Here is a 17,595-nt window from a genome sequence, read left to right on the forward strand (position 1 = left end):
GGAGCTGTGCTAATCAACAACACGGTTGCACTTGTAGATGAAGCACAATGTATTGGCTTCAATCAATTTTGAATTCTATGTTTTACCATCTACAACAATGTCTTGTATCTCAAGGATGAAAGTGAAGTGCAAAGGCAAAGAAAGCATTGCCAACAATGGTGGAAAGATTAAAATTGGGGATGCTCAAGGGGCCAGAATTAGATAGTCACAGATATCTTGGAGAGTTATGTGCGATTACTCAGATAGCAGAGAGCAAGGCCATGAAGAGATTTGAAAACAAGGATTAGAATATTTAAGCTAAGACAGTGTTTGACAGCGAGTGTAGGTCAGTGAGCACAAGGATCACCATTGACAGAAAGTTGGTGCAAGTTAGGGTGCAGGCAGTCGAGCTTCGGATGATCAAATTCACAGAGGGCAAAAATGTGCGAGAACATCCAAGAATGTGATGGAATCATTAAAACTGGAGATAACAAAGGCAAGAATGAGGGTTTCTTACAGCAGATGAGTTTTCATAGGGACACGGTCAGGCTATATTGTGGAGGTGAGAATGGGTAGTCTCAGCAGTAGTGCAAATATTTGGTTGGAAGCTCAACTCGGCATCCAATATAACACCAACGTTGTGAGCTGTGTGGTTTAGTCTCAGTTGCCATGGAGAAAGATTGAATCAGTAGCTAAGGAATGTAATTTGGAGCACAGATCAAAAATAATGGCTTATAGATAAAATAAAAGTCTGCTAAGAAAGTTTAACCTATAGCATATTTGGGGGAAGATCATTAAAAGCTGCTTGTGTCAGATTTTAAGGCTGGGAGTTTCCTCAAAGAAAAGAATGTGATGGGTACAGAAAGATGCCTAAACAATTATGGTGGCCATATGAAGGTATGTAATCTTCACTGCTACCTTTGATACTGATGTAGGTTCTGTCACAGAAGACGTTTCAAAGAATGGTTCTCAATTTTTGAGGTTAATAGTAGATTAAAAAAAAAACACAGGTGCCAGGTGCACAAGGTAAATCAATGTAGTCACCTACTTTTGGTGTTAGTACATAATAAGAAAAGTCTTTCTTGTATCAAGAGAAAGGTGAAATTAAATAATTGCTCATTTTGGCTTATATGTGTTTGTGACTCAATAGCTATGATACAAATTTAAGCTGAGAACTGCTGCTTCTCTCGGACTTACAATTTTAAACATTATGTATAGCTATTGCTGTTTTGCAGAAAGTTGAATTTGTTCAAACTGGATACCAGGTGGTACATTTTACTGCTGCAAAAAGTAATGATCTCGAACCACAAAGATAAATGTTCAGGCTTCCAGCCATGAGCTCTCCTCCATTCCTTCTTAATGGAGTCAGTTGTAATAGATAGAAAGGGTTGGCTGCTTCTTATCTCCTCTTGCATTGTTCAGAGTAGCAAAAATAATTCAGTTTCCATTTTAAAGGAATGCAGTCTGCCCTTATTTTTATTTTTCTGCCACATGAAGTTACTGACGTAGGGTCAAAGACAAAATGAGTGGATCAGCAATAATTCAGTCCCCATTTTATATTATACATTCTATCCTTGTTTTAATATTTTCAATATAAATTTGTCCTACTGCAATAACATACTCCCAGAATGGTGGTTTAAAAAATTGGGTGTATCCGATCTACTGCCCGAGTTCCGCAAATGTTGCTTATTTATTCTTTATTAAGTTACGTATTTATTATTTATTAATTAACTATAATTTAAATTTTAAAAATAATGTAGAGAGAGTTGAAAAAGGTTTTACTTAGTGATATCTTTTATTAGGAGATAAATGTTAAATCAAGAAAACAGCAATTGATGTCAGCAATTCAGATGTTTGGGGCTTCAAGCTCCATTTGTACTTAAATGGCACACAAAGCACAAAAATGTGAACACTTCGCCTAGGATTGTTTAACATTTACTTTGTCAGCATATATTTATGATGATAGTTTTTCCTAATTACGATCCTTCGTCTTGTAATCTATTCTTGAGTTTGCTTTGAATCACCAATTTTTTTTATTAAGTCTTTCAAGTTAAGCCATTCATGATAAAAGTCCAAAAACAAAATATTGCAGGGCTTTCCATAATAATACTCGGGATGTTACTTCTTAAAAATTGGAAAGATTAGTTCAATGGTCATTTCCCCTATGAATCCGCATTGTTACTGGACTGGTTACCGGACTTCATTATGATCTTCAATTCTATTACTTTACAGAAATAAGAATAACATGAAGTAATAGTGGGTATTTTAACAAATTATTTTAGTAATCAACAAATTAAATGAATGTTTTTCATTCAGCACAGCAAATAGAAAATGAATCTTTTAAAATAACATATTAGCAACTCATAGTTAGGCCAACAAATTAATTCATCAGAATTAAAATGGTATTTTCTCACTTCAGTAAGTGAGTCAAAAAGCACTAGAAAAAAATTGCAGATAAAGTATTACATTGCAACATTGCAATCATCTCAAAGTAAAAGGAGCAAAAGCGTGATGCAAGCCTAAAACTTGTGCTGCAGATTGTGACTATTTTTTTTACCATAGGATTAATTACTTGCTTCTTGACATTTAGTTATTTATTTCGCACAGACTCACATTTGTACTTTACTGGGGAATAGGAAAATGGAAGAAAACTTACTTGAACACAGAAAATTACAAATGGAAGGAAACAAATAGGGTGTGATTAAACTTAGTGAGTTGAAATTGCAGTGAGGGATTGTCAAGTGTGCAAATCCAGGATTTCATTACTTATTTAAACTTATCAAATCTGTTAAAATTTTCTAGTCCTAACAGCAGTCTCAGAGTCCCTTTGTACCCTCTCATGTAATTACAATCTTAATTGTAATGTGACCAGAACTATATGGCCAAACCAATATTTTATACAGTTCTACATCGTACTGTGCATATATTCTAAGGATATGTATTCTGCATGCTTCTTAACAACCTAGTCAACCTATCCCATCTTCAAATATTTGAGTATAATCACCCCAATACTTCACTCTTTTTCTACATTTCTCCACATCTTTTATGTGTTCCTTTGCCTTGTTTATCCTCCCCAAATGCCTTACTGTACACTTCTCCAGACTGAATTCCATTTGCCACTTACACCGCAACCCCCCCGCCCACCACCACCACACCACCACCTTTCCCTCCCCTCCTGCATCTGACCAAGCCATTGTTTTAATTCTTTATTAATTGCAGGCAAGCCCAGCATTTCTGCCCACACCTAATTTCCCTTGAACTGTTGCAATACGTATGGTGCAAATATATGCAGTGCTGTTAGGAAGGGATTACCATGGTCACTCACCAACGTTACCTCCAAGTTGCACGAAGTCGCTGCTGCAAATAGACCTCAAAGATCCAGGTTTAAAATAAGAGAGAAGAAGCTTTCACCCAGTTACAGTGAAAGAACAGTGATGTCAGGATATGTTGGCCTTAGAGGAAACTTGCATGTAGATGTTGCCACTAATCTTTTTGGTGATACAGGCTACAAGTTTGGAAGGTGCTGTCAAAGAAGGATTGGCGAGTTACTAGAGTGTTATAGATGGTACATCTTGCAGTCAATGTGGACTTTTGAGGAGGGAGTGAATATCAAAGGTGGTGGATGGGACGCCATCAGCAGGCAGTTTTGTTTTTGAATTTATAAAGCATCAAGTGTTTTTCATGCTGCACACATTCAGGCAAGTTTTGTTTTATTGATTCAAGGGCATCGCTAGATGGCCAGCATTTATTGCTCATCCCTAGTTGCTTTGAAAAGGTGGCGGTGAGCTGCCATCTTGAACTGCTGCAGTCCACATGCTGTGAGTTGACCCACAATGCCCTTAGGGAGGGAATTCCAGAATTTTGACCCAGTGACAGTAAGGGAACGGTGAACTATTTCTAAGTCAAAACAATGAGTGGCTTGGAGGGAAGCTTGCAGGTGGTGGTGTTCCCATGCATCTGTTGCCCTTGTCCTTTGAGATGGAAGTGGTCGTGGGTTTGAAAGGTGATATCTTAAGGATCTTTGGTGAGTTTCTGCAATGCATCTTGTAGATGGTATACACTGCTGCCACTGAGCGTTGAAGATGGACGGGATGGATGCTTGTGGATGCGGTGCCAATGAAGTGGGTTGTTTTGTCCTGGATGGTGTCAAGCTTCTTGAGTGGTGTTGGAGCTGCATCCATCCAGGCAAGTGGGGAGTATTCCATCACACTCCTGACCTTTTCCTTACCAGATGGTAGATGGGCTCTGGGGAATCAGGAAGTGACTACTCACCCCAATATTCCTAGAATCTGACCTGCTCTTGTAACCACTGAGTTTATATGGCGAGTTTCTGGTCAATGGTAACCCTGACAGTGGGGGATTCAGCAGTGGTAACACCACTGAACGTCAAGGGGTAGTGGTTAGATTGTCTCTTATTGTAGATGGTCGTTGTCTGGCATTTTAGTGATATGAATATCACTTGCCATTTGTTAATCCAAATCTGGATGTTGTCCAGATTTCGTTGCATTTGAGAATGGACTGCTTCAATACCTGAGGTACAAAAACAAAGTTGCTGGAAAAGCTCAGCAGATCTGGCAGCATCTGAGAAGAAAAAGATCAGGGTTAACATTTCGGGTCTGGTAACCCATCCTCAGAACTCAATATCTGAGGTGTTGCAAACAGTGTTGAACACTGTACAATTATCGCTGCACATCCCCACTTTTGACCTTTGATGAGGGAAGGTCATTGATGAAGCAACTGAAGATGGTTGGGCGTTCTACACTACCCTGAGGAACTCCTGCAGAGATGTCCTGGATTTGAGGTGACTGACCTCCAATAACCACAACCATCTTCCTACCTGCCAGGTATGACTCCAACCAGCAGAGAATTTGCCCCCTGATACACATTGATTCTAGTTTTGCTAGGGCTCCTTCTTGCCAAACTCGGTTGAGTGCAGCCTTGATGTCACGGGCTGTCTCTTTCACCTCATTACACTCTTCACTTGTGCCACGTTCATGGTGAACAGGGTTTTGGGAGTCAGGAAAGGAGTTATTTGTTGCAGAATTCTGAGCTTGTGGCCTGCATGTGTAGCCACAGTAGTTACATGGCTGGTTATAAGTTTTTCATTCATTGAAACATTCGAGGATGCGAATGGTGAGTAATTCAGTGATGGTAATGCCATTGAATGTCAAGGGTGGATGGCTAGATTCTCTTATTGGAGAGGTTTAGAGATGGTTTTGAAGTCACACGAGTAGAAGGCAATGTCACTTACTATTTACTTATTAACCTATATTTGAATGTTGTCCATGTATTACTACACACTGACGCAACGCAAGTATCAGTATCTGAAGTCATGAGTGCAATGTTCAGTGCCAATCATTAACAAACACATCCACTTCTGACCTTGTGAAGAAGGGGAAGTCACTGATGGAGCACCTCGAGATAGTCAATCCTGAGATACTACCCCAGTCACTTCTTTTGTTTTGGGACTGAAAAGACTGGCGTCCAACAATTACAATCTTATTAATTTCTGATGAGTATGACTCTAGAATTTGAGGAGTTTTCTCTTGTTTTCCTGGTATATGGAGATTGCTGACTGGGCCAGCATTTATTGCCCATCCCCAATTGTACTAGACAAGGCGATTGTGAGCTGCCTTCTTGAACAACAACCATCCTTGTGGACACCCGTAAAGCTATTTGGAAGGTAGTTTTAGAAATTTGACCTAGTGACAGTGTAGGAACAACTGTATAGTTTCAATTCAGGATGGTGTGTAGCTTGGAGGAGAAATCACAAGTGGTGGTGTTCCAATTCATCAGCTGCCATTATGTTTGTACATGGTAGAGGTTGCAGGTTTGGAAGTTGTTGGTGGGGGTGCCTTGATGAATTACTGCATCGTATCTTGTAGATAGTAGCTGCAGCCACTGTTCATCAGTAGTTAAGGGAATGAATGTTAAAGGCAGAGGATGGGGTGCCTGTCAACTTGGCTGCTTTGGCCAAGATGGTGTCAAGCTTTTTGATTGATGGAGTTGTACACAGCCAAGCAAGTGGCGAGTATTCCATCACAATCTTAACTTGTGCCTTGATCCTCAATGACATTTCAGTTAAACACCGCCTTGACATCAAAGTCCCACCTCTTGAGCTCAGATCGCTTCCCCATATTTAGACCAGGGCTGTAATAAGCTCTGTAGCTGAACTACCCTGATGAAACCAAACTGACATTAGATTATTACTGAGTAAGACTAGCTTCACAGCACTGACAATGACACTTTCCATCACAGGACATTGATGTTCCTACAATTTGCAACTTACTTTTTCATGGTCCTTAAACCACTGATATATGCACAGAAAGTAAGCGATCCATTGTTGAGCTACTGGAAACAGATTTGCAGTCATAAAATAAAGAACTAAAAATCTGAATAAAAACAAAGTGCTGGCAGAAGTCAGCATTTCTGGCAGCATCTACAGACAGAAAAACTGTCAATCATTCAACATTCTGATGAAGGGTCTCTGGGTTGAATCATTAACTCTGTTTTTCTTTCTACAGAGTTACTCCAGCAATTTCTGTTTTTGTTGCAGTTGTAATATATTGGTTGATGATTCCCTTTAGGCCTACCACTAAGCTACTTCGATTGAACTTCCCATTTTTCCTTGGATCTTACGTCCTCTCCCTTTTGAATCATTGAGTTCCTACAGTGTGGGGAAGCAGGCTATTCAGCCCTTCGAGTCCACACCGACTCACCCCCTCCCATATCCCTGTAACCCTGCATCTCCCATAGCTAACACACCTAGCCTGAAGATCCCTAGACGCTGTGAGCAATTTTGTACGACCAATCCACCTAACCTGCACACCTTTGGACTGTGGGAGGAAACCAGAGCAGCCAGAGGAAACCAACATAGACACATGGAGAATGTGCAAATGCCACAATTGCACAAGGGTGGAATTGAACCTGGGTCCCTAGCACTATGAGGCAATAATGCTCACCAATGAGCCACCATTTATTGACAGACTGCCTTGAGGAACTTTCCAAAAGGCAGTCTGTCAAAATCCACAGACTACACCAAACTCACTACCGTCTTCAGCATTCCTTGTTGCCTCTTGACAAAACAAAAAGTCAATTAAGTTTAACTATTCTTTTAAAACATAAGGATATCTATTAGATACAAAGATTACGTGACAAGTATGCCTTTTTAAAAAAAATATATTTTACACTTTAGAATTTTCCAGACATCCCATTCAAAACCAGAGCAACTATTCAAAAGCAGAGCAATTATTCAAAACTATCTTTGCAAATTTTCAAGTTAAATCATAGTATGATACTTAACGAATAAAATACACTTCTACAGGTTCTTACTCAGGTTTTCGAAGCTGCCTCAGGCCAGACGACCAGGAAGAGAAGTTAGGATCAAGTGTTCTCAAGAAGGGTCACTGAACCCGAAACTTTAACTTTGTTTTCTTGCCACAGATGCTGCCAGACCTGCTGACTTTTCTTAGCGATATCTGTTTCTGTTTAGGATCAGGGTGACTGGAATTCTGAGACGGGAGGAAAATTCATCCAAAACTCCTCACAAGACAGTGAGAAACAGGATATGTGGAAAAATAAATTTAAAATAGAAAGTAAATTTTGCCTGCTCGCATCTTGTGAGCCTACATGCAATGATTTACCTGCTGTGGGACGAGACAACATACAACCGAAAGTGATTTACTGAGACAATCCACCAATCAGGGATTAATAGGGGAAAAAAATCGATTGAGCCGGAAGGGTAGGGAACGAGAAAGGCTTCTTGTGTTAATTTCAGTTATGAGTGTCGTGTGACAGTAACCTGCCATGAAGGAGAGTGCATTCTGGCATAAGGTCGGTCACCGCCTTGTTCGGGTTTTTAAACAACCGCGACCGTTAGGACTCCCGTCCTCGCCTCTCGCTCGTACCCCCTCCTCCATCCGATAAAGACTCGCTCTGTGATTGGCTGTTTGGCTTCAGGGTGGAGTGATTCTGCGCAGGGAGAGCGGGACGCGGTGAGGAGACAGGGGGCAAAAACAAAACATGGCGGAACAAAGCGCGGCGAAGGTAACCGGTTTAGTGTGGTGACTGAGATAGCGGGTCGTGCGGGAGAGTTAGTGGACCGATCTGGACGCTGGCAAGGTTTCTCAGTGAATCCCAGTCTTATTTTCAAATGATTGTACCACCGAAGGGCTGATAGGGGTGACGGGCCGGCTCACCCCTTACCTGCTGACTGAGCATGCTCAGGTCCGGGGGTGGTTTTTTTTTCTTAAATTTCCCGCCAAAGGCTGGGGGAGGAAAACGGCAGATTTCATCCTGAGGGTCAGAATGACCTCTGTTATTAAAACGGCAGATTGTACTATGATAGTCACAGACCGAAAATAATTCTTGAACAATCTTTGAGGATGAGCTGAAAATGCCTCATCTAAAAGACAAGCAGTTTAAAGGCGAGGATAAAGAAACTGAAAGGGAAAACATAATAAGACCTAGAGAGAGGAGAAATACTTCAGAAACCTCAAGTAGTATGAGTGTAGATTGAAATTATTGGCGAGTAAAATTCAGGAGCACTCGTTGTTTTAATAAATACATAAAGAATAAAATAATAACTAAAGGGGGTAGATCTGTTGGGTATTGCTGTTACCTCCAAGAAGGGAATGTCTGTTAATGAATAACTTGGTCTGTTCTCACAAAAGGAGGGACGATGCAGACGTTTGAATCAAGAGAATTGTGAAATATTAAGTGAAAATGATAACTTAAGGGAAAGAGAGATTGAAATCAAGATTTAGAGGGGTTTAGCATCTTTGAAAGTGGATAAATCTCTGGCATTGGCTGCTAGGAGAAGATATAGTGGGGCCCTAACTTGTTCTTCAACCCTCTCAATCTGTAAGTGTGGTGTCAAGAGAGAGGACAGCAACAGGTAAAAAGATTGATTACAGGAAGCTTATTGGGGAGGGGAAATGGCACAAAATCAAGCTTAGTTTGGAAAGACATTGATTTGTTAGTGGGTGATACTGTGACAAAATGGTTGAATATTTTGAAGCAGTATCAATGACTGTCAATGAAGATAGTCCATTTTATAGAATTCCTACAGTGTAGAAGCAGGCCATTCAGCCCATCGTGTCCACATAGGCCCATCAAAGAGCATCCCACCCCTCTCCAATCTCTGTAACTTTGCATTTCCAATGGCTGGTCCACCTAATCTACACATCTCTAGACCCTGCGCAATTTAGCATGGCCAATCCACCTAACATGCACATCTTTGGACTATGGAAAGAAACCAGAACAAACCCACACAGATACGGAGAGAATGTGTAAACTCCACGCAGACGGTCACCCGAGGGTGGAATCAAATCCAGGTCCCTGGGTCCCGTGAGGCAGTAGTGCTATAAACTGAGCCACTGTGCTGCACCTCTAGTCTACGTGAATTTCAGAAAGTCTTTTAACAATAACCTGTATGGCAGATTGGACATAAAAGTAAAAGCCTATGAGATTTTAAGAAAGTAGCAAATTGGATCCAAAATGAACTCTGAAACAAAAAGTAAAGGGTATTGTTTTATGTATATTTTTGTGACAGGAAGACACTTTCCAGAGGGGTTTTGCAGGCTTAGGTATTTGAGTATTGGTGTTTTTTTTTTGTGCTTGTGTAGCAACGATTTGTGCTTAAATGGAGAGAAGCATGATAATAAGTTTGATGATGATCCAGAATTAGCTGCGTACTTGAAAATGAAGAATACTCCAGAAGGACATGAACTGGTTGAGTAGACTGAACAATGTGAAGAAGTGTGCATATGGGGGAGAAGGATGAGGCAAGGGACCATACAACAAACAGTAGCATAATGTTTCTGTAGAAATCGGAGTGCTTTGCAGTGTAAGTTTATATTCTTGAAGCTGACTGGGCTGGTAGATATAGAGTCACGTAGATGTTTAGTGATTCTTGCCTTTGTTAGCTGAGACATCCACTACACAAGCAAGAAGGTCATGCTGGAACTGTATATTTGAAAAAAAATCTGATTACATCACAGCTGAGTAATTGGCACAAGTCTAGTCACGAACATTGGAAAAGATTACACTAAAATAGAGAGAGGAAATTTCTGAAGGTGTTGCCTGGACTGGAGTATTTACTTCATGAGGCAAAATTGGATAGGCAGAGTTATTTTCCTTTGAATGGAGGAAACCTAGTTGAAATGTATATAATTGAGGGGCCTAAATAGAGTGAAAAATATGGTCCAATTTCCTTTGGTTGAGGGATTCATAAGCAAAGGCACAGCTTTGAGTGGAAGGTTTAAAAGGGATGTGAGAGTTTTTCTTTTAATCAGGAAGACGGTGGGGATCTGGAATTCACTGCCTTGAAGGGTGGTGGAAGCATTAAACACTCAATGTTTAAAGTGTGCTTTGAAATCCCATTTGGAAATATTGTATCCTACAAGGTTATGGATCAAGCATCACAAAGTGGTATCAGGTTAGATGGTTCCTTGTTGGCACAAAGATGTGCAGTAAATTTGTATGATTTGTGCAGCAGTCCCTCAGTGATTTACTGAAATGTCAATCTGTATCATTTAAAGTCCTCCGTGATATTTGATTTAGTATATTTCTTTCCCCAGGGCTTAATTTGTGTAAACTGTGAAATTCAATAATTGAAATGCCTCAATTAATTGTATTAACGGTCTTTGTTTATTTCCTCCTCTTCCCCCAATGCCTCCAAAAAGAATATGATCCTGGGATTTAGGGTCTCTGAGCTTCAGGTACTCTTGGGGTTTGCAGGACGCAACAAAAGTGGGCTGAAACATGAATTGGTCTCCCGTGCATTACAGTTGGTAAGGAACAACTGTTCCTCGGAGATACTAAAGAAGATCCAAGACTTGCATGCTCATCGCTACAGTACAAGGTCCTCAAATGCACAGTGTCAGCAACTTCCGCCTGCTCCAACATTTCCTCTGCATTCTTCAGAGGCAGCCTTGAATGCCAGAACGTCTGTTCCAATTTGTCACACTGGAAAAGCTGATACAAAATCTAAAGTGAGATTAACAAAATTGCCTTTCTACGAAATACTAGATGATCTGATGAAACCTACAGATCTAGGTAGGATTAATACCTTTATTAGTTTATGAATGGGGCAAAAGCACCACTTGCCTTTGCCTGGGTTATATGGGAAATGAAGTATGATTGTCATTATTCAAAGTTAATTTTCTTTTCACATGAATGATATATGCTTTGTCATGTTCAATTCAAATCCTCTTAATTTTTTTCAAGTTATTTCTCTGTGAGTTCATTGAAACAGTGATTTAAGTTCTTGCATTATAATAGTTGTGTGATTATACGTTTTTTTTCTCCTTTCTGAATACAGTGGCTATTGTCAAAATTCTGCAATTACTAGACTGCTTTGCCATTTGTGAGAGTAGAGATAGTTGTAAATTAGGTGACCAGTGAGCCCATAAATAGTTATTCCCAAATAGGGGTCACTTCAAGTGGTAGTCTTCAATGAACACCCTGCTTATCTTCCCTTCACCCCTATTCAGTCAGTTGTTTGCAGACTATTGCCTCTTGGCCTGTACTTTATCTGAATAAAGTCCAGTTTTGATTCTCTGATATGTCATTTGGAGACCTAATATGCACTTGAAGATATATGATCGTTTTTGTAGAATTTTACAGTATACTAAAATATTAACTCCTCATTAACTTCGTGATTCTATTTGAAAATCAATATGACATTAGGAGCAAAGCTTTCTAAGTTTAGGAAGGTCATGTCTTCAATTAATTAATGAGAAAGGAGTATATCCTGATTTCGAGACAACAAGGTGCAGGGCTGGATGAACACAGCAGGCCAAGCAGCATCATAGGAGCAGAAAGGCTGACGTTTCGGGCCTAGACCCTACATCCCCTGATTTCCCCTGGTTTACTTTATCTTCCTCTGATCAGGAACAAAACTTTGTTTCAGGACTGAGTTTTCAATTTCCAGTGTCTACATTGGAAGGAGCAATTAAATCTTTGACTCCCAGTGACTACTGGTTTTTAATATTTCCACTTAATGCACTATGATCCTGTAATCACCTGAATGCCATGATGTTGGACTTTTTATTTATTCATTTGTTGGATGTGAGTGCTGGCTAGTCAGCATTTATTACCCATCCCTAGTTGCCCTTGAGAAGGTGGTGGTGAGCTGCCTTCTTAAACTGCTGCAGTCCACCTGCTGTGGGTTGACCCACAATGCCACGAGGGAGGGAATTCCAGGATTTTGACCCAGCAACAGTGAAGGAATGGCAATCTATTTCCAAGTCAGGATAGTGAGTGGCTTGGAAGGGAACTTGGTGGTGGTGTTCCCATATATTTGCTGCGCTTGTCCTTCTAGATGGATGTGGCTGTGCGCTTGGAACGTGCTGTCTGAGGATCTTCGGTGAATTTCTGCAGTGCACCATGTATGACCGTACATACTACTGCTACTGAGTGTTGGTGGTGGAGGGAGTGGATGCTTTTGGATCTAGTGTCAATCAAGCGGGCTGCATTGTCCTGGATGGTGTCAAGCTTCATAAATGTTGTTGGGGCTGCAGTCATCCAGGCTAGTGAGGAGTATTCCATCACACTCCTAACTTGCGCCTTGTAGATGGTTGACAGGCTCTCAGGAGTCAGGAGGTGAGTTACTTGCCACAGTATTACTAGCCTCTGACCTGCTTTTGTAGTCACTGTGTTTATGTGGTGAGTCCAGTTGAGTTTCTGTTCAATGATAACCCTCAGGATGTTGATAGTGGGGGATTCAGTGATGGTTACACCATTGAATGTCAAGGGGCTGTGGTTAGACTGTCTCTTGAACTTTATACCTACAAGGACAGCAAACAAATGGGAATGCTACTGTCTCCTAAATTTTCTTCTAAGTTTCTCACTGTCCTGGCTTGGAAATGTATTTCAGTTCCCTCAATGCTGAGACAGAATCTTATCAAGTGGCATGGTGGGAGTAACTTCATCACACAGCCTGCAGCAGTTCAAGAAGGCAGTTCACCTGCAGTTTCTGATGGGCAACTAGGTTTGGGTAAATGTACACTTTGCCAGTGATGCCTGTGTTCTGTGAAAGAATAAGTAACATTTTTAGAAAGTTGAGAAATTCTTCTGCCAAGAAAATGGCTCCATGGTAACACTGTTAACTGCGTACTGAAAGCATGAACTGTACACAAGCAGCAAATCTGAATTCAGTTAATTGTCTTTTGCTGTGTTTCCAACATTTTCTGTTTCTGTTCAAGATTCAGATGTTTAAATAAAAGCAAAATACTGATGCTGGAAATCTGAAACAAAAACGAAGTGCTGGAGAAACATAGCAGGTCCAGCGGCATCTGTGAAGAGAGAAACAGTTAAACGTTTTGAGTGCAATATGTTTGTTCTGAAGAAGCATCCTATTGGACTTGAAATATTAACTCTTGTTTCTCTCTGCATAAATGCTGCCAAACTGGATTTTCTCCAGCATTTTCTTCTCATAAGTTTGAGTTTTATTTTATCAAACTCCGTGAAATCATCCCTAGTTTATTCTCCGTCTTGTCTCTGGTAGCAACTGCAAATAAATTGAATATCTTGAATGCAGATTCCAATCAAATATTACTGTGAAATGCATACTGTGATCCCACATGCATCAAAAGTTGACAGTTACACTTGTGTTTCTTTTTCATTACTTGTTTGCTCAGCAAAAAGTCTGAGAGGAGATTACAGTGCAAGCAACATATTAACTATTTGTAACACAACTAGAATGACCCTGAATGGCCATGAATCCAAAGTATCTTAATTTCAAATTCATATGTGCACCTAAGATGCCAAAGTGAATGTTGCAGTCATTTACATTTGTGAACACGCTGCAACAGCTTGAAATTGCCTCCATTTCAATTAAATGATAAAGATGACAAATATGAGAGGATTTGAACTCTCATTACGTGTATAATCTTGATTTTTTTTTGTAGTGTGGAACTGCTAATTCTATAAATATCGAGCCTTGCAGCTAGAATCTACATAGCATTGTAAAACTTAGACTGCCATGATGGAACATCTGGATCATTTTTTGTATATGTAAGAGGCAAGCAGTTGCTCATTGCTGTATATCTGTGGAGTTTTATAAGTTGTCAAAGATAATTTAAACTAACTTTTCTATAATAGCACCAATGTCAAATACACTTGGCAAGTGAGGCAGCTTCTTTTTCATCAGAGTAAATATTCTTTGTCCCATATCAAACTGAAATGCTTAGGGTGGATATTTGTAATATATTTGGGTGGATTTGAGCAGTTTCTTGGCTCGATAAGTTCACTTAATGGAAAAGGTCATTAATTTGAACAAGTTGTGCATATTCATGATCATCCATCCTTAACCTCGCAATTCCTTTTGAATCTAGTACTTCACAAAGGATGCCTGGAGCATTCCTATTTTTACTTAGATTGTCTGGACTCGCTAGTTGAACTATGAAACAGTATTGCTTTGAACAGAATTTGAAGCACAAATCTGGTCTAACCTAATTGGTCTTTGTTCATGCTCCTTCTCTCCTCATCATCTAACCCTATTGCAGTACATCAGTATTTGTAACTGATCACTTGTTTTATCACTGGAAGTAAAACATACAATATCTCCATGTTTGGACTGAAATTGCACAGAAATTCAATTTGAGAAGGTTTTCTCAGAGCCATTCAGATGTTAACTAGATAGCCATTGTATCATTGGTAAATGGAGACCATATATATGTTGTTAGCCTTGAAAAGAAAGAAGTAAATGACCTTTAATTGTGATTAAATTTTCAAAAGTCAGAGTAATTGACAGCAGCTTTTCATAAGTTTGTCATCATCAGCTGCTGAATACTTTTGGGATGTTCAATCATGTTGCTCAAATTAAAAAAACAAAAACCTGTTTAGAATGATTTAATCTGATGTATTATAGGTTGACAACATGTTTGATTCTGGCTCCCAAGTGTCTCAATCAGTCTGCTGTGGGGAGAAAGGTGCCTTTGGGCGGTACAGCATGCACATTTCCATTTTAGACAGTTTAATTTCACTTTGAAAGTCCTTTTTTAAATTTTTTTTTTTTAAAACCTCAATTTTGGTGTGGAAAGGGAGTGAAAATGTGTGCAACTATAATGCCAAAATGTTGAATCTTGGAAGTAAAATCATGACCAGGGTTAAATTGTGCTTGGCTTCTCCCAGCTGATTTGATTTTGTTTTTGGGCAGTAGAAATAAGATCAAAGTTCTTGTATTAAAATAGCATCACATTTCACTTTGCTGGTATGAATAAAAAGACATGTTTTCCTCTCAGCTGACCTGATGGCTTTTCTCCACAGTTTTCTCTATAAAAGATATCTTCACCCTATAAATATTGCAGCATCCCAGAAACACAACTAATGGCATTTCCTAAAATTCAGTGTCAGCTACCCAAGGGCTTACGGTACTATAAGCATATTCCCCAGTAGTTCAGAGCAATATAAAAACTTTATTAGTAAGTAAACAATAAAAACACTTATGGAGCTTTGCAGACCTCCAGTTTCATGGCTAAATATATTTGAAAAAATTATTTAATGTTTCTTGATTCAGTGTGGGCTCGTTTCCCAGGTTTTTAATTTGTTTATTCAAGCTATTAATCTCTTTTAAATAGTTTTCTTTCTTGTGTGTGGAGAAAGAAATAAAATAAGTTAGAACTTATTTAACCAGGCCCCATTCTTCCTCCTTTTGTATCCATCAACAGAATCATAAGTTGAAGCAGAAAATTCTGGAAATATTCAGCTGGTCTGGTAGTATCTGTGAGGAGAGAAACTTTTGAAGTTTTAGACGGAAAGCCTTTTCATTGGAGCTGTAAAAAAAGAACATTTAGGCCGTAACAGCTTTTTAAGCAAGCACAGGGAGGACGAGAAAATAAACAGGGTGGCCTATGTTAAATTAAGCAACAGATTTAAATAACAAGGTCATCAGGTGCTAGACAAAAGGAGTTGGTAATGGATGAGTAAAGAAACAAGATGTGTCTAGAGGATGTGTAAGTGTGAAAAGCAGAAATATCACCATTGGTGATTCAAACAATGGCAGCAGTTATGATAGAAAATTGTTGGATTCAATGTTGAGTCTGGAAAACTGAGATTCTGTTGATCTACGTTTTCTTGAGTCTCAGTCAAACAGTAAGAGATTCTGAGGACAGAGGTCAGATTGAGGAGGGGGGGTAGAGAATTAAAATGATACCTTATCAGAAGATCATCCAAGCTACATTTGGGTCTCCCCACTATGGCGATCAAATAATAAGCAGCAAAATTCAGTATACTGTATTGAAGGAAGTATGCACAAAACCATTGCTTCACTTTGAAGTTTGTGACTTTGGTGAGAAAGGAGGATGTAAAATGGAAGCTGCTGGTTTGGGACCTAGCCTGTTGGCTTAAGTATGAGTTGTCTTATGACAGGTGAGATATTTTCAGGGCCTGTGGCTGAAAGCGCTAGATAGCAGAGCTATTTCTTTATTATTGTGGAGTAATTGAAACTGACTGAAAACTGACCTCTGTCAGATGGGACTACCAAAGTGATCCCCCAACTGATTGATTTTGATCTGAGAGCTGCAGTGCTCCAGAAGATGGGGGTCCCCATCCACTTGGCACTTTGGGCTGAAGATGGTTGCAGATATTTCAGCCTTGTGTCTTGTAATGAAGAGGCTGTTTGTGAGACTCCTATTCCAGTTAGTTGTTCAATTGCCCACTATAATGTACTACCCAAAATGGCAGGACTGCAGAGCTTTGATCTGATCCATTGGTTGTGGGATCACATAGCTCTATCTATCATCCGTTTCCACTATTTGATAGATGCGTAGTCATGTAACTTCACCAGGTAGGAATCTCATCTTTCTGGAACTGGCATGCTCTCTTCACTAATTACTGTTTATACAGGTTTGATTCTGTAATGGTAATGGTACAGAAGATATTTGGGCCACGAGGTTAGATCATGCTTGAATGCAACTTATATTACTTCTTTGTTTGAGTTGTGGGTACTGCTTGAACTAATTGCCCTTGAACTGAGATTACTAGGTGTAGAGTATAGTCAAGAGTCAACCACACTGCTGTGTGTCTGGATTCACCTGGATGACAGATGTCCTTCCCCTAAAGATGTTAGTGAACTAGATGGCTTTTTACAATAATTGATGTTCAATCCATGGTCAACATTACTGATGATTAGCTCTTGTGTTCCAGATTTATTAGTTGAATTCAGATTTCATAGTGGGATTTGAACCTGTTTTCCCAAGGCAATTCTTGTAGCAAATGGATTACAAATCCAGTGATATCATCACTGTACTGCCATCTTGCTGCACGACCATTGGGTATTGGCCTACATTGCATTGTGCATGTGCAGTTTTGAGCTACTAGACTTGATCTGAATCTATCCTATTCAGCACTGTAATCATGCTGCACATGTTGACATGAGGATCCCTTCATAATAAGACATCTCTCCACAAGGGCTGTGCAGTGGGCACTCCTACCAATACAGATGAATCTGTGTGAGGGTGAGATCAAGTCTATTTTGTTTCCTCCCTGAAACACTTGGACACTTGGTTCCACACTTTAGGAAGAATGTGAAGGTGTGTTTCAGTTGTAAGCATATATTGGAAAAGTTGGGACTGTTTCTCCTGGAGAAGAGAAATTCTTGAGATTTAATAG

At 39.7% G+C, this 17,595-nt stretch overlaps 1 protein-coding gene across 2 annotated transcripts in view; it reads left to right on the top strand.

Moving 5' to 3' along the window:
• The window catches only part of LOC109912843 (E3 SUMO-protein ligase PIAS4-like), an 85,497-nt gene that overhangs the window by 22,595 nt on the left and 45,307 nt on the right, over positions 1-17,595 (top strand). For both annotated transcript variants that reach the window (XM_048614144.1, XM_048614145.1), the window contains exon 3: positions 10,665-11,037. In XM_048614144.1, coding sequence (XP_048470101.1) covers positions 10,665-11,037 — 373 coding nt within the window. The remainder of the gene's footprint in view (positions 1-10,664; positions 11,038-17,595) is intronic.

The sequence above is a fragment of the Rhincodon typus genome, chromosome 29, assembly GCF_021869965.1.
Source record: "Rhincodon typus isolate 14 chromosome 29, sRhiTyp1.1, whole genome shotgun sequence".
Taxonomy (NCBI): Eukaryota; Metazoa; Chordata; class Chondrichthyes; order Orectolobiformes; family Rhincodontidae; genus Rhincodon; species Rhincodon typus.